The sequence below is a fragment of the Chelonia mydas genome, chromosome 2, assembly GCF_015237465.2.
Source record: "Chelonia mydas isolate rCheMyd1 chromosome 2, rCheMyd1.pri.v2, whole genome shotgun sequence".
In the NCBI taxonomy this organism is placed as follows: Eukaryota; Metazoa; Chordata; order Testudines; family Cheloniidae; genus Chelonia; species Chelonia mydas.
In genome coordinates, this window is record NC_057850.1 from 77,795,425 (window position 1) to 77,813,615 (window position 18,191).

General features: G+C 39.6%; 1 protein-coding gene across 2 annotated transcripts in view; it reads right to left on the reverse strand.

The window, feature by feature from the left end:
* The window catches only part of TAF4B (TATA-box binding protein associated factor 4b), a 121,322-nt gene that overhangs the window by 51,463 nt on the left and 51,668 nt on the right, over nt 1–18,191 (reverse strand). For both annotated transcript variants that reach the window (XM_037892719.2, XM_043539706.1), the window contains exons 10-13: nt 16,011–16,180; nt 12,546–12,676; nt 4,167–4,292; nt 2,902–2,958 (exon numbers count right to left, since the gene is read on the reverse strand). In XM_037892719.2, coding sequence (XP_037748647.1) covers nt 2,902–2,958; nt 4,167–4,292; nt 12,546–12,676; nt 16,011–16,180 — 484 coding nt within the window. The remainder of the gene's footprint in view (nt 1–2,901; nt 2,959–4,166; nt 4,293–12,545; nt 12,677–16,010; nt 16,181–18,191) is intronic.

Consider the following 18,191-nt stretch of genomic DNA (forward strand, 5'->3'; position numbering starts at 1 on the left):
TGGTGTGAGGATACTTAACATGAGGAAATAGATTCAAACCCAAGTTAATGGTATCTAGTTTGCACATGAATTCAAGCTCAGAAGTTTCTCATTGGAGTCTGTTTCTGAAGCTTTTCTGTTGCAAAATTGCCACCTTTAAATCTTTTACTGAGTAGCCAGAGAGGTTGAAGTGTTCTCCTACTGGTTTTTGAGTGTTATAATTCCTGATGTCAGATTTGTGTCCATTTATTCTTTTGCATACAGACTGTCTGGTTTGGCCAATGTACATGGCAGAGGGGCATTGCTCTTCTTACTGCTTAAAAGGGATGTTGAAGGCTTCCAGTGCTGCAGGGTTTTTCCCTGCAGGACACCTTCTATTACAAACTTCAGCTTTTTAATGGTTATCTGTGATCCAGAGACTTAGGAATTGCCCCTGCTGTGAACAGTTCTGGGTAGCCACCATGACCTCTCCTTATTGGAAAGACCTGGAAATGGCAGTATCCTTGCCCACAGCCCCACAGATGCTCATGTGTTTGGTCAGGCTTCACTCAGGGTTTGACAGGCAAAAAGGCTGTCTTGGAGATAATGAGCCTTTTCAAATTTTAATCCTGAATTACCACAAAAAAAAAACCTGTCAGTACCATAGGATATTTGTTGATTTCTCCCTGCTCTTAGATTCCATTTGTGTTTGCATCAAAAAAAAAAAAAAATGCAAACATTCAGCCCTCTTCAAGCTTTCAGTAAAGAAGTGTCAGAACGGACCAGTTGGATTTGGGCTCAATGCAACTCTCAGCCCCAGAATGGAACTGTTAAGAGAAAAATATCCTACCTCATTAGGTTGCATTAGCAAGCTACATTTGGAATCTTATGAAGCTCTACTTACCTCATTCTTTAAAAGGACATTGAAATGATAGAGCAGCAGGTAAAGAGAATCACATACTGATGCAAAGATCTCTATTATTCAAAGAGATATGGCAAACCTGTCCCTGGATTCTTTTGATGGAGAGGTAATTAGAAGGAGCATTCAGTGGGGTGTACAAATTTGATGGAAATATGGGACAGATGGTACAAAGGCTGTTTAAACTAATACAAAGGAGAGGTCTAAAGGACATGAACTCAAATTAAGGAAGGGCTGAACACTAAATTCAGGTGGAGTGTCTTCTCCACCAAGGTGCCTTCTTGCTGGTTTACTGATCAGTTCTCTCTCTAAAATGACTTAACAAAATATTTAGGACTAATAATGCAATCTAATTTCTTAGATTCCAATTTCCTATTGTAGTTTAGGATTTACAGGCTCTTGTACAACATTGTTTGAAGGAAAGGAGGCCAGGAACTATATAAATTTCTTACATACAGGGTACTTTAGGTTGCAATGCTGCATTAAAGTCTCCCTAAAAACCAATAAAGCACTATGTGCTAGAAGTTATCTACAAAAGATAGATAATGGAAATCAGGATGCAACCACATAAACATTTGAAGAGGTACATTTGCTGCAATCTCAGTGACATGAGAATCAATTTGGAGAGAGTATTTAGGCAACACTCCCACTTGCAAATTGTAAGCTTGACAATATTTTTAGCACAAGATGGAAAAAAACCCACATAATAAAAGCAAGTTCTCCCTTCTGCCCTTTCTCCCTTCTCTCATTTTATGTATTTCTCTTTCTACTTTGGTGGAAATCCAGAACATTGATTTTAGGACTATTTTACTGGATTTCCATTTGTTTTGCCTCAGCTCCTACATGAATCCAAACAATAAGGGCCTTTAAAGCATTCATAAATAACCTGCTAGTGCTGCTGGCACCTAGGAGCCAAGTGCAGCAATGTTAAGCAACAACAAATTTCATAGTTCAAAAGGCACAGTTAAAGAAAAAGGTTGCTCAGAAAAATCACTCTCATTTAGCACAAAGATCCTTAAAAATTGCATGAAATCAGTCAAGTAACTATAGAAACCAATTTCTTCAGCTCTGTATCACACGTCTCACACCTCAATTGTCTTTATTATCATCTGCTGTCAGATCCTTAATCAGAAATGTGAACAGGCTTGATGATTTATTCAGCAGGGAAAAGAATCTGTAGGTCAAGTGAAAAATTTCACACACACACACACACACACACACGCTCCCTCCCCTCCCCCCAACCTTAGGTACTTTCATTTCATTCTGTTCCCAGTAGCTCTGGGGGCAACTCCAGTGAGATCCAATATTAAGGCTCAATTAAAATAAGCTCCAATTAGTGGAGCTTTTTTCTCTCAGGCTAGAAGAGTCAGGAAATGGATATTGGGAAATGTAAAAAGTCAGCTACTGAGAGGAGGCTGCAGACATAAATGAACTTATTTGTTGATTTCTACAGTTGCTATGCAGAGGCCTCTGGGAGTAAAAGCTTAACCAGTCTAAGCTATAAACTAAAACCCCTGCAGCGAAACATGAACTGTGTGAAACAAGGGCTCCATTCCAGAACAGAAAACTGCTGGGCCCAGAAAATTAAAAGCCAGAGGCGTTTTCCATTTAAAACTAAATCCCAGTACCGCCTCCCAGCCAAAGAATTATAAGCAGTATCAGATTTACAAAACGAACAATTACCCTGGAAAAATGTAGCCTATTGTACAGTCCCAGATGCTAAATCTCAAAGTTTCTTTTTTTTCCCTCTAATCCCACATTATATTCCTACTAAGTGTATGGCTGTAGTTTACAAAGAACCATTTCTAGACAGGCCTAAACTATGAAAATTAAATGTTAAAAAGAGCTCATAATTCATTGACCTCATTTAAAGTACTGCCCTTGCCTGCAGCAGTTCCTGTCCTTCCCCAAGGCCCCTGCAAATGCTATGCAACAGCAAAATAAACCCTGACCTAATTGCCAGGGGAGGGCTGCCAACCTTTCCTCAAAACACAAAGGCAAACATGGTAACTTGAAAGTCCTACCTCTTTTGCTTTCTGCTTTAATCGCAGCTGTTCTGGATCTTCTTTATTGGAACGACTCTATTAAAGGAAGAGAAAAATTTAACAAATTACTAGCATCTAAACACCGCAGCATCCGTTAAATATTTAATAAGTGACAATTTTCTCTTGTGATTGAATGTCTTAGCTCCAGGGGTGAACGCCTCAATCCAGATTGGCTTCTCCCTCCTCCCCCCAGCCTCCCTCCTCTTCATCTGGGCCTGGCTGCCTCTGTTCTAGCCTGGAGGAAGCTTAAACTGAAAATGATGCTAACGCTGTCAGTCAGGTCCAGTCTAGGCATGATGTTGTTCATGTCAGCAGCAGATACTTAAAAGGACAGGAAGTAGAGAAGAAGAAATTGTTCTTGTTTAAGTACAGTGAGATCCTTGTAAGTCTAGATTCCATACCCACCCAAGTGATTCTAGAATATGGACCCCAGACTTTTATCAGTTCTTAAAAAACAAACACACATACTTAATCAAACTGAGCTAAGACCATACAGTCACACTCAGTAGTGCAGCATTTACATGTTTTGTTTATGCTCAGCCAACAATTTTAACCAATAGAGCAGAGGCCAGAAGTGGGTCACATACTGGACTGACTGGCTTGCAACACACACAGCTTGCCAAGCATCACACCTCTAGAGCATCAGCAGAAACAGTGGGGACAAACATTTTGACGAGGCACCATGTAGAATATTGACAAAGGCAAGCAAGTTGGATCCAGAAACAAAGACAGAAGGTCAGATTAAGAATACAGAATAAATATGGTTTTATGTTTACCAGCAGGACTGAATGCACCAAAACATGGCCTTTAAGTAACTACAAGCTTTCAACTTTAAGGAATAAAGATTTATTTTTATTTCTGTATCAACAATCATCATACTATGTTTGATGAGCATATTTTGTTTTTGCATTTATTTCTGGAAGATTAGGACTCCTCACTTTTAGCGCCAAAAAAACAAATGGAGACCTAGTGGACTGGACAGTAGATATGCAGGGAGATGGCAACAGAGATTTACCCCATGGCTTGCACGTGAGCTAAACATCCATCTCTAAGAGAAGCAAAAACCCAATAAGAACACCTTTTCTGCATGGCATAGGCCATGCTAACATATACTTACATGTTATAATAGCAAAATCAGAGATTGAGAAGTTTAATTTAGAATATAATGAGACAGGCGTCACTGGATGTCTGGTGTTCAAAAGACAGTTATTTTTTTGAGTGGCCAACAATAAGATGTTTCTTACCTTGGCTGCTCGTAAAAGCATTTCTCGTTCCTCTTCATCCTTTCTCTGTTTTTCCATGTGATCCAGTTTCTCAAGAAATCTAAGTTGTGCTCTGGTGTCACTAGATATGATATACTTATTACTCTCCTGCAAAGAAATTATTAGAGGTGGTCAAGCTTTTATACATTGCTAAAAACCTATCCTAGGTCAAATAAAAACTTATTGGAAAGAAGCTGCGTTGTACAAAATTATCTTTTTCAAAGCTGATCATTGTAAGTACTTTCCATACAATTCTGCTTACAAGAGAATCCATTTGCATGTCTCCTCTCCAATTATAGTATCCTCCTTGAGGTCTGTCTATTCATCTACTTAACAGCCATCTGCCATTAGCATCCAGTTCCTCTATTTGACTCCCTATTCACTGTCTGACAAACTTAGGTTTTAGATATATGTGATTTGTGATTCTGCCAGTTTACACCTAAGGGGAAAAAACCACACATACAAAACATTTTCTTACTGAGCAAACTTTTTTTTTTAAAAAAAAGTCAAAATGTTATACAACTCGGATACATGAGATCCATTTTTACCACCTACTTAAGAAAACCATCGTAGAAATACGAACTATATTTCACGCTGCTGGCAAAATATAATAATTTAAATGTTGCAGCATTGTTTCAGCTAGTCATTCCAGAATGTGAATTAAGCCTTACTGGTATTTCCAAAGGGGATGGAAGAGGGGACTAAATTTTTTCCAGAACCAGCTAAAAGATACTTAGATTGAGAATGAGTGCACATTAGCACTATTCATTATAGTTTTAGGAATATATTTTCACCTTGGTGGATTAACAGTTCCCATTAATGCGAACGGTAACTAGGGTACATTTGTGCATGAAAGGGAGTATAGGTAGAGTCTGCAAATACATGGATATCCGCTTTATATCCGTACGTATCTTCATATGCAGATGCAGATATCTGCAGATCATTTTTGTGGATTGCGGCTAGGATGTGGATACAAATTTCTATCCCCGCAGGGCTCTAAGTACGGGACCCTTAGTGACAGGTTTCAGAGTAGCAGCTGTGTTAGTCACAAGTACTCCTTTTCTTTTTGAGGACCCTTAGTGTACATTAATGGTAAACACCATCATTGCTCCTCTCCTTGAGTTCTTTGAATGGAACATACTTTTACCCTTTCTAGATATAAAAAGGTAAAACCTAATTTAAATATGCAGGGTATGGAAGGCTAATTTTCATTATATTTTTGCTCTAATTCTTTAAATTTCATATTTAATATGCCATGTACGATCCAGAAAATATGTAGACAAGACCAAAGTGGACTTTTTCATTTGTTCTAGGTAAGTTACTTGAGTGTCTCCTCTTACTGGTGGTACACTTTTTCCTCTTATCTCAGAGAAACTGAAACCTTGGGACCTATGTCATCCTTTTCTCCTCCCTCACCACTTTAAGTTGCCACTAGCCCAGCCCAGCCCAACCCATTCCCATATTCTTTTTTTAAAAATACGCCTACTACAGATCTGTTCTTGTCTTTTTGTCCTTTTCTCACATGGTTCCTGGAACATTCACCGCTTCTTTCCTCAGGCTGCCCCTGCTCCTAATGTTATCCCCTGTGGTGTGTTTACGATGTAGTCCTGTTAGGCAAATATTTTGGGATTGGCTTTGTATTTTAATCATTGTTGAGCTACAAAATCACTTGGGGCAGGATGAAGCTATACCACATTCTTTTGTATATGGTGTCTTTCAAAAGAGTACCCCCAAATACTTTACAGCATACACAATAAGTTTATCGGGCAAGGATAAACTCAAACACATAACTGGTTTAAGTTCCATCTTTAGCATTTTAGTTTACACATTCCACAGAAAGAATCCAGTGCCAAACAACAACTTAAAATGGAAAAAGTATAGAACTAGTGGGCACAAAGATATCTTAAAGTCTACATGACTCAACCCTCTACTAATGCAGAATTCTTAACCAACCATTGCCCCAGACCTAACCAATAGCTTTCTCTTCCCCTTATATGCAGCTTGAGCCCCCTTCTAAGAGTTCTTTATATTATGGTATTGCCTCAGGAGCCCAATCAGAGACCAGGCTCCCACTGTGTGAGGCATTCTAGAAACACAAGGTAACAGTTCCTGCCCCCCAAAGAGCTTGCAATCAAAGTCAGAAATCCTAAGGTACACCCTTGAATCCCATTCTCCTCTGCCCTATTCAGTTTTGCTATGGTTCTAGGTCTTGTACCATTCCCCACAGGATGTGCACTATCCTGAAAGTAAGTATTGGTATATTAGTAGAATTTGTTTTGAAGTAGCAACCTAGAATCCACCATGTTGCAATATTGCTTTGAATGGCAGGTAAAGAGGCTGTGTGAAGTTAAAATACTTAAGACCTTTTACCAGTCTGGAATGTCAGACATACAATCTGAAGTTCCCAAATGCAAGATTTAAAACTTTAGTGGTGCAGGGAATAGAGATTTCTTACACCACTTCAACAGGTAACAGCATCATCCTCAACTTTCACAGAGGAAACAGGACTCCAAGATTAGGTCTTTGAAGTAAGGCAGGAACTATTTTTTCAATTTAGTTTTGAAGTTCAGTTAAATATGGAATATGTAAAAACTGAACACGTTAACTCAACAGATCTACTCCCTGTGACCATTTGGCATCATATACACTTGTTTTACAGTGATAAAACTATATATACTACTCCTGTTCATACTGCAGAACCAATACCGCTACGTGAGAGCAAGATTCTGTTCACAGTCATGTGCCAACATAATTGTTAAATTTCCAATACAGGATTAAACCGTGCCCTGAACTACACCTGTGCAATTCCAGCAAAGACACTGAGGTTGCACAAGTGTAACTGAGGGTACAATCTGGTCTGCATAATCTATTATTGCATATCATAAGACAGAAAGCTGGATTCATATGTCAGGTTGAGTTTGCATGGCTGGCAGTTCAAAAAAAAATGTCCTTTTGTTTTAAAACTGAGCATGTTTTCCCTGGAAGTAATTGAAAGGCAAACACAGAATCCCCCCAAGTGACACTCCAAGAATGTTTTCAGACTAGAACTGCACTTTAGAATTTAAGCTTACATACATGGGATTTTTACAGTTCATCCCCCAACTGAAACCATCAATTCCCCTCCCACTTTTTTTTTTTGGCAATGCATGATGTCTTAAAAGGGCATTGGTGCAGGTTAGTCTAATATGTTGGCTAAAGTGTACATAACTCTGTAAATATTTTACCTTAATTTTACATGTATCCGTATACATAAAGTTATTTCCACATACTCTAATGAAGTGTCTCTGCAGCAGCTAGATTATAGAGGATTATGAGGCATGTCTTCAATGGGAAAATACCTGGCAGCAAGTTCAAAAGCAAGTATGACTTCCTGTTTTCTTACTCAATTACCGTGCTGTTATGAATGAATGGGAACTCTGACTAAAGCAGGTGTGGTTTAGTATGCCAAAACTCCTACCAAGAATTCCCCTCAAATCGGGGGAACAAAGAAAAAATAGAGACCTCTTGAGGAGCAGATAGTTCTTTCTAGCTCAGTCCAAAAACACAACAAAAAAAGGGACCACTAAGTGGAGGGAGCATTGAACTGCACATAATAAGGGCCACCCCTGTCATTTAGGCAGAGCAGGCTGCAGAATGTTCTAATGGTTATTAGTTAAAGCCCCCTTTGAAAATGGCCACCATCTCTCCTTGTTCTCAACAGGACTAAAGCTACTGTTGCTCAAGGAAGATGGTGGCCCCATATGCCATGAAACAGCAGGGACACTCAGTCTGGTTGAGATGCTGGCCACTTTGAAAGAGCACTTCTCCATGGAATTCCTTGTAGTACACCACTGCATCCTTCTGCCTCTGCAGAGAGGCAGAGGGAAAACTGATCACTAATCCTAAACAAATACTCAAGTGTAGTACATGAACAAAATTTCAGTGAGTTTTAACTATATGGGAAGTTTGAAGAGTGTGTTCAATTACTGAGATTATTGGGCACAAAAAAAGGCCGATAGTAGGTACTAAATAGCTTAAAGGACCTACTTAGTTTGAACTCCCGAACAGATTAGCAAACTTGCTGAGTACATAATGAAATTTTCTGAGAAGTTACGAGTCAGCATAGTAGTTTGGGGGAGGATACATAGAAAAAGGGTTGAACCCTTGGTTTATGCAGAAACATTCAACTTTACGGAGTTGCTAGATATGCCTCCACAATACAGCCTAACATCTCATTTGCTTTGACTGGTTTCCACAGTGATCCATCCACAATGACACCTAGAAGTCTCTCCCATACACAAAGCCCATCAACATGTAGGAAAAATTTGAACCACTCTTATGTTTCAATGCAGACAAGCACAAGAATATTTTGTCACTGTGTTGTCTAATTGCTTAAGACCGTTGGGACTCTTTTGAAATACCTTACAATCCTTTAGCTTTGGCTAACCCGAAATCATGTCATCTGCAAGATTTTCCTGCCTCACTATTCACAACTTCTTCCATCTCATTCAATACACTGAAAACTTTTCTTTGAAGACATAGCTTAGATACTTTACTATTAACCTCTTTCCATGTAGAAACTGACCATTTATTCCTTCTCTTGTATACCTTGACTACATGAATACCTACAACAAGAAGCTTTTGCGGCAACTATCAAAGGCTTTTTGAAAGGTAGTCATATCTACTGCTCTCCTTGAGCTATTTTGTTGACTCCCTCAAAGAACTAATAAGGATGGACAGGCAGGTCTACTTTTTCAGAGCTTAAAGTCCATTCCAATTTCTATCAGGATGGAGAATTTGGATGGAGAGGGCCAGGAACATGCCCATACCAAAACTGAACACTTCGCCTAGCAATAGGCTTATTTGGGGACACGAACTCCTCTCATACAGAGTTCTTTTATTGTGTCATTCTTGTGGCCTTCCTATTGCTACAATCCATTATAAAACTGCATCATCAAATAACATCAACACCCAAGAAAATAGCTGCCAAGATTGGCTCGCTCGTCCTCCTTTATTGATCTGCATTAACTACCAGTTACAACAGCTGAAACAACTTCGTAACTTCATAGTGTAACTAGACTTATCTATTGATTCACATGTGTTGTAATGACTACGCACAACAGAGCTAAAGTTAAAGAGGTTATGGAAGCTTCAACATCAGTTTCCTTACTTTTGAGAATATGAGAACAATAGAGCACATTTTAAGTCAGTTACTTTAATAAAAGATGCATTGAAAAAGTTGTATCAGTGACTAGCTGACAAGATGCAGAATTTCAGAGTGGACTCAAATGCAGATTTTACTATATAGACTGTTTCTTTAGAAGGACTAGAACAAAAATACTATGCATGTTGCTCTTTGTAGTATTTACTTCTCCATCCAGCAAGGGGAAGAATTACCTGCTTTTGGCCTGACTCAACTCCCAAGAGGATTTTCCCCCCATTATCACTGCTCCTATTGTACAGTATGGGTGGAAGTTATTTTACTTGAAGTGTAATCCTTGAAGAGTTACCTGCTGTAGACACACAGATTTGAAATCTAGCGCTTTTGCACATGCAAGTCTGAATTTGTGAACGCTCACCTGGTTGGTAGAACACATGCAAAATAGGAATGCATTCCCATGTTGCAAATTAATACCTAGCCCTAGATATCAGGCCCTAGGGGAGAAGAAGGGAAGGAGAATTACACTGGGGCCACATAAACCTACACTGTTCTTTACTTTTTATGTTTGTGATGTAAATTTATCACACTTAAAAAAAACCGTATATTCCTAGTTACATTATGAAAAGCCCCAATTTTTTTTTTTTTTTTTTTTTTTTTTTAATAGACACACGTTACAGAGGAAGTTCATACAAGAAAAACACTACCTATGCAAAAACAGGTGTCTAAACGTCTTATTTTTCAGGGCCTGCATTTTTGCTTAAGACTATACACATGATTGTGAATTGCTACAGCCGTTTTGAGGAAATGGGACATCTGATGAAATATTATAATCTTTCTATTTTAGGGCTTGGCTACACTTACATTTTAAAGCGCCCTAACTTGCTAGCTCAGGGGTGAGAAAGGCATCCCCTTCAGCGCAGCTGCGCTCTCAGCACTCAGAGCTGATCCCCCCGGGGAGGTGGATTACCAGGAGCGCTGGGAGAGCTCTCTCCCAGCGCTCACGCGCGACCACACTCGCGCTTTGAAGTGCTGCCGCAAGAGCGCTCCTGCGAAAGCGCTTTGAAGTTTCCAGTGTAGCCATGCCCTTAGCCTCTGGCAGCTCTTGATTTGACAAATCTATTGCTTCCCATTCCATTATGACAAAGGCAGTCAGAAGTCTATGTGCCACATTAAGACCATTGTTCAGAAATTGCCCTTTGCAGTCTTTTGTCTTTACAGGATGCTAAAGGCATAGCTCTCCAATGTTTCTGCAAGCTTTCAGCATCTGCTTCACTTCATCTGTGCAAAAAAGGCTTCTAATTTCCAAGTCTTTGGTTGGGATACAGAGATGTCAAACTTTGCTGACTTCCAGAGGCTCTTCTCATTGGGAGTTGGTACACTATTTTCAGATCGGATTTCGTTCCATGTCATCTTTCTGGGTTGGAGCTGCATGTCCCAGTTGCTTCAGACACTATTACGTAGACACTGCCGGGTACTGCATTTCCCATTCTCTGATATTGCCTCTTCCATGTTTAATTTTTAAATACATTTTATAGATTAGTAAAAAGCTCCTTGTGACAGTGTGAGCTCTTGTGAGCACCTGCTGTCAGATGGGAGCAATCCTGCACTCTTTCCTTTCTTTGCTGACAGCATCCCCTGTTGGCTGTGGCCCTCAGGCAGGTTTTCAGTGGCTCAGCCCTCTAGCTAAGTCACTCAGGTAATAGGTGGATGGATGGATGAATCCATTCTGAGGTAAGAGGTCTAACAGGGCCTGTCCCTGTGCCCTTATTAATGTCTTTAGTCCTGCCTCTGGGCTCAGTTCTCAGTCCCTTCTGGGCTAGCTTAAGTCTGTGTCTGCTCTGGTATAGAGCAGTGCCCCCAGGTCACAGGGAGTGCCCTAGTACATAGCAGTCTCCCTGGAGACTCTTTGCCTTTATCAGTTCTTATTGCCCCAGCTCTGAAGCCCCGTCACTCCTTCAAGTTCAGTCCCCTTCGGGGTAACAAAGTCCAACAAATGGTTGGCCCTCTGCAGGGTCTTCAGCCCTGTCCCTGAGCCTGTGCTCAAGCTTCTAAACTAAACTTGTCTCCTTCTCATGGCTTTGGGGGGCATGGTGGGAGGGGAACGGACTCATCCACTACTCCGGATCCCAAACCAGGACCTGTATAAATAGCAGCCATGTGCTGTTTCCTTTAATAGCTGCAACTGCTGCTGCATTCCCTGGGCCTGTAACCACGTAGCCCCTTCCTCTTCTCCCTTACCTCAGGGCTGAAGTTCTCAACCCTTCTGCTTCCTCACTGAATGCCAATGCCACCAACCACCAGCCAGGAGCACCCCTCCTTACTCCTCTGGTACCAGCCAAGAACTGACTAGCTCAAACCCTGCAGTTCCTTTCAGCTGAGCTTGCTGTGCTCTGATTGGGTGCTTCCCTGCAGCCTTTCTAGCCAAGCCTAGAGGACACACCTTCACTGCTCCTTTCCTGGGGCAGGGTATAGCGCCTCAAAGGAAGGGGTCTAAAAGGCCTGGTATACCCTGTCACAGTCCTGTTAGTTAATAACTAGCGAAACTTTCTTCCCACATGCAGCTTCATTCGTAAACAATTCTATCCATTTGGCAACCATATAAATGGCAGGATCCTAGCACTGCAAGGGTGTTTTCAGTGGTTTTAATCTAAAACGTGTACTGGAGGATCCATGTTTGTGGTCTTTCAATTACTTCCTTATGAAGTAAGTCCAATTTACAAGTAACCGCCAGCCCTTCAAACAAGCGGAGATCAGAAAGCCAAGCTCCGTTCTTTCAAGCTCATGCATCACAACCAGTAATGAAAGTTCTACTGGCCAATTCAACCCTGCTTGACGGCTGTGCAAGCGTTACCGCCGCTGAGGTCAATGCAGACCAAGTAGCCATGTGAAAAGCATTTCGTTTTTGGAAATAGTACAATGGTCAAGTGCCATGAGAAAGGCACTTGCATTAAAATTACCATTTCCATGAAACGTTTGAACTAGGGTTTTTTTATTTAACCATATTTTAACTTTTAGTGCACGTAGCAAAGATGTCAAAAGGGAAACATCAGGATTAACTGTAAGCCACCATTAACAGTAGCAAACCTGGAAAATAGTCTTGGTCCAGATTAAAAATTTACATACAGCATGTGCGTGTTTATATAGAGAGAAAGTTTACCTTTAAGGCTGCAGAAGAGAACAAACTTTAATGCAAATAATTATTGCTTAATAATTCTTTTTACCTTATAGGTTGTCATTCGATGCTGAGCAATTACAGTCAGTTTTTCTAGGAGCCCTCGTAATCTCTCCTGTGTAGCATGGGAGATCAAGTTCACAACATCAGAGTTAGGTTCCATAATGTCATGCCTTTTACCTGTGGAAGCAGAGAAAATCCATTACGTGTTTTCAGAGTAGCTGATAATTGAAATAATTAGCACAGCAGGTATTCTGTTCCCCCTGGAAGTCATACCCATTACGAATAAAGGTTTGGAGATTATGATTTTCCTGGTAAAGTCACAACTTCAAAGATCTTAGACATTACATTAATAAAACTTAGCCTGGAGCTTCAGAAAATATAGACATTGTTTCACTTAGCCTCTAGAATCATTCTCCTTGCAAGGTCATTTATAGGACAAAGTTAATAAGAACACAAATCAAGCCGTATGTTCAGGGGGGGAGAAAGGGTAGCTGTAGAAATTAGTGCCATATTCTGTTAATTTCAGTAATTAAAAAAATAGAGGATTGTATTTTGCCCTGTTAGACACTGCTTGTTAACAACTCATGACATTTATTTCAATGATTTTTTTTTTTTGCAATGTACTCCAGGCATAAGAGACTCCTCTCATCTACCTCTGACCAAACAGTATATACCAAATTAACCTAGGACTCCCTAGGTAGTAACTTGGGAAATATATATATCTCGTCCAATTGGGGTCATAATGCCATCGCCTCTGACCTGTTCTCTCAGACTGCCACTCCTCTCTCGGTTCCCTTATGAGCCCTACTGCCTCTCTCCATATTTCAACAGCTGCTATCAAAAAGGGAGACAGCTTTGAGCAAAGCTGCTTGGGCTGTACACCCGAGGCTAAGTGTCACCTCTGCAACCTTCTCACAGTTGCAGATAGCCAAAGAGAAGTATTCCTGTGGTTGACACAATCAACATGTCAACTCATCTACAGGTAGGTACCTGGACAACCCTGACTTCTTTTTAAATAGACAGCACAGTTTAGCTACTGATAACCAATGCTGGTATCAGTGTCAAGACAGAAAGTTGTAATTTTCTTGCCCTCTCCCTGCACAGACTAGTATTCATTTAAAATGTAATATGGTATTACTCACTAAAAAGTGAAGTGCTAAGAGTGTAGCATATACTCTGAAATAATCACCTGTTTTGCGTGCCTTTATTTATTCTCATTTAATGGTAGCACCCAGATAATATAGGTCCTTATTGTTTATGTACTCACAAAGGGCCTATGATGATGTTATATGTAAGATCAAACTGCATGAACATTTTTGATCATAAGTTAGTAAGTACTAGGAGCCCAGTTTTAGACAGTAGCTTATTTTGGGACAACATTATTTTACTTCAGACAGCTTTCAAAAGCTAGCCCACTGAAGGAGGAGGTGAAAAATATATACTGAAATACTTGAAATTACAAGCCACTTGAAACAATTATTCTTTAGCTTTCTATTTACTTTTTAAACTAGTCCAATTACCAGTGCTTGCTATATTTCCCTTGCCCTCCCAACCTAAATTGTGTAATACGAACTAGAAGATACACTCCATAAAGTAAAGCTGTCATGTTAAAATTACATGGTTAAACACTCAAGTCAGGAAATACCAAAGTTTTACACCTTCAGCCTTAACTGTGCCCCTTTGTTTACATCTTGCATAATAAAACTGACTTTTAACACATTAACGTACTATGTTTCAAATAAGAAAAAAGCTTCCTTCCAGTTTTACTGCCCCATTATGACAATATCTCATTATTGACTCATAGGAGCATTGCTTCCAAGATACTTATTAAATTGTCACTACCTATGTATTACATATTTTCTTTTCAATTAGCAACATTGCTTTCCTTACATACATTTCAGGGATGAGACAAGTTAAAAACTAAACTTTACAGTTAACAGCTAGATTTTCTATTTTCTTTTGTAAACAGAATTTCCACACTAAGTATACTTTACACAGAACACTTGCACGAATTCTGGCTAACCGTATCACATAGTATCAGAAGAAGGTATTACATAGATGACTAAGGGTACAGAAATGTTGTCTGATTACATTGAGAAATAGTATAACCATGTAATTGGATTTCTGTAACACATGAGAGTTATGGACACACATACAATGTTATTGCCTGACAGTGTTTACTGTAAAACCTTAGTGTTCGATTAAGGCAACCCAAGCAGGTAGAGACTAAGCAGCGAAAAAGGAACAAGGAAACCACTTTTTTAAATAAAAAAAAAAATCTCTCTTATCAATTTATAAGAGCATCCAATAGTGATGATCATGATTAGGACCTCATTCTGCTAGGTGCTGTACACGGGTGTTTGCTGTAGAGAGCAGAGAGCGATCTAACACTTAGGCTACGTCTACACTACCTATGCTACGCAACTCCAGCTATGTGAATAATGTAGCTGGAGTTGACGTACCTGAGGTCGAGTTACTGTAGGGTCTACACCACGGGGGCGTGGGGGGTGGTGTCGACAGGAGAAACTCTCCCGTCGACTTACCTTACTCTTCTCGTCAGGGTAGAGTATAGGGGTCAACTGGAGAGCAATCCGCTGTCAATTTGGAGGGTCTTCACTAGACCCACTAAACTGACCGCCTGAGGTTGGGGGAGAGATACAATCAAGTTTTTAAATATATGCATTCTTGGTATATGCTCCCAATATTATTCATAAACACATAAATAAAAATACATAGTTTTGCCCCATCTGCCCTCAGCCCAGCTCTTTAAAATGTGAGCTGAGTTCTTGCAGGCGTTGAAGCAAAAATGGTCTGAAAAATAGGTCTCAAGGGAAAGCACTAGTTTTGAGCATCAACGCATGTCAACAAGATTGCTACTCCTGAAACAGCTTTCAAGATTATCAGGAGCCCTGAAGACACTGAAAAAGGAATATGTTGGAATGTCACCTTCCTACTAAACAGATTGTTTCCTGTGTATAGGCCGGCCTGGGTTTACTTCTGATCATATGAGCAGAATCTGTAACACTTGTGTAAGAAGTACATATTTAATAGTGAGATTTCAGAGCTTGAGAGCTGCCACTGGGTTGGGGGAAGGAAGGCAATTATTCATACTTCCCTATGTTATGGGTTGCATCGGAAGAAAGCTGACTAACCAACACCCTGTTCCAATATGCTGTGGGTAATTGATACTGAGCAGTACCTATTATAGGTCACAATCATAATTAAAAAGGTTCACAGCTTCTGTTCATGTCTTTGTTGCTGTTGGAGCATCTTTTCTTTGGGTTATCTTACAAAGTTTTATTTTTAAGACACACTCAAAAATGTTTAGGACCGATTTCCTGATTGGAAGTTCAAATAAAGAAGTATAGCTGTCTTGTTTTCCAGACTAAATAGAGATTTATGAACTCAGTAAGACATTACAATACATTCTAATTTCATTTTTTAAAAGAGTGAAAATTGCTCGATGCAATCATTGAGTCCAGAATATCAATTGCGGATGCTTTGATCTCACCTATGTCTAAGATCTTCTTTTGCAAAGCCTCTGAGGAGAGAAATGGTTCATCTGCACAAGATCGGATCAGTGTACCGACCACTTCAGAATTTGTTGCCAATATGCATGCATTCTCTTCACTCAGGTTGACCCCAGCCATAGAAGTCACATCATTGATGTCATCTTCGTCTCTACCAGAAAGAAAGCCAATTGTTATTCTGTTCTTTCCATCATACCCTGAAAGAGACTTTTGTATTGCTGACCAGTTTTATACACAAGTGTAAATTACCTGTATATAATCATCCCTATTCATCAGTGGGCAAACAGTCTACTACAGCAGAACCTAAGAGTTATGAACACCTTTGGAATGGAGGTTGTTTGTAACTCTGAAATGTTTGTAACTCTGGACAAAACACTGATTGTTCTTTCAAAAGTTTGCAACTGAACATTGACTTAATACAGTTTTGAAACTTTACTTTGCAGAAGAAAAATGCTGCTTTTAACTATCAAAATTTAAATGAAACAAGCACAGAAACAAAAAGAAAAGGAGTACTTGTGGCACCTTAGAGACTAACAAATTTGAGCATAAGCTTTCATGAGCTACAGCTCACTTCATCAGATTCACGAAAGCTTATGCTCAAATAAACTGGTTAGTCTCTAAGGTGCCACAAGTACTCCTTTTCTTTTTGCGGATACAGACTAACACGGCTGCTACTCTGAGCACAGAAACAGTTTCCTTACCTTGCCAAAAATTTGTTTTTTTAAACTTCCCCTTTTTTTAATTTACATTTAACACGGTACTGGATTGTATTTGCTTTTTTTGTCTCTGCTGCTGCCTGATTGCATACTTTGGATTCCAAATGAGGTCTGTAGCTGACTGGTCAGTTCATAAATCTGAAGTTCTACTGTATCTTCACTATTCAGGGCAGTTTCTGCCCCTTTTCATTTGTCTACTTTTCCAGATAGGCAGTTTCTACATAATTTGTTGAGGGAAAAGGAAGCTAACAGATACTCAAACCCATTTAATTTATTCTTAAGTGGCTGACAGACTTGTACTCCAATTCAGTGTACTAAGACAAGGGCTAAAGCCCACGATTATCAGAACAGTTAGTGACCAGTAATGATTTAAAACTAGGTTTCAGAGTAACAGCCGTGTTAGTCTGTATTCGTAAAAAGAAAAGGAGTACTTGTGGCACCTTAGAGACTAACCAGTTTATTTGAGCATGAGCTTTCGTGAGCTACAGCTCACTTCATCGGATGTGAATGCTATGCATCCGATGAAGTGAGCTGTAGCTCACGAAAGCTCATGCTCAAATAAACTGGTTAGTCTCTAAGATTTAAAACTAGTCACCACTGATGTTTCCTGCCTCTACTCCCCAGTAGCTGTTGAGCAATTTCAAGAGTGTATTCATAATGTATTAGCAGAATAGAATTCTTAATCTTTCAGGAAGTGTGCAAATTAGGCCTTCAATGCCTGGTAATTGAGTGCTAATTGATCTTCACAAGTACACTCCAATTCCCCTCTTCCTAATGACCACAGAATCTTTGGCTGCTGTGATCCCACTGTGGTATAATTACATCTACTACCATGGATCAGCCTGTAAAGGGGGATATGTAGTCAGTGTACCTATTAATACAACATATACACTAAGCCACCAGAGGACTTAACAGAAGTTCATGCTGAAATTTGATGCTTAGATCCTTCAAGGATGAGTTCTAAAGAAAAACTTGCATCTCCAGTATCATTTCATACTACTTAGTCCAAATGACTCTCTCACCTAACTTGTAGTTTAGTGCTCAAGTAAGGAACTGACAGAATATGTGGCTAAATTATAACATGCTTTTCCTCATGTAATGTAGCTCTACTAATGTATTGATTTCAACCTGCAAAAATCCATTTCTCTAAATAGCCCTGACAATTACTAGTTTGTATGATACATTCAATTAATTTATTTCAAGTAGGGCACTATGTAATGAACTCCAGCTGAAAGTTAAAGGCACTCACACAATATAGCTAACAGAAGTTAGATTCTGGCTATCACCCTGAAGTATTTTCAAGTTATTCCACTTAGTGGTTATACTGGAAGACTTGCATGACAACATCTATATATAAAACAACAATACTTTTCCACAGTAATTTCTCTTTACACTTTTATACTAGGTATTGTGTTGAATCCCTGTGAAAAAGCCCTTTTACCAGTC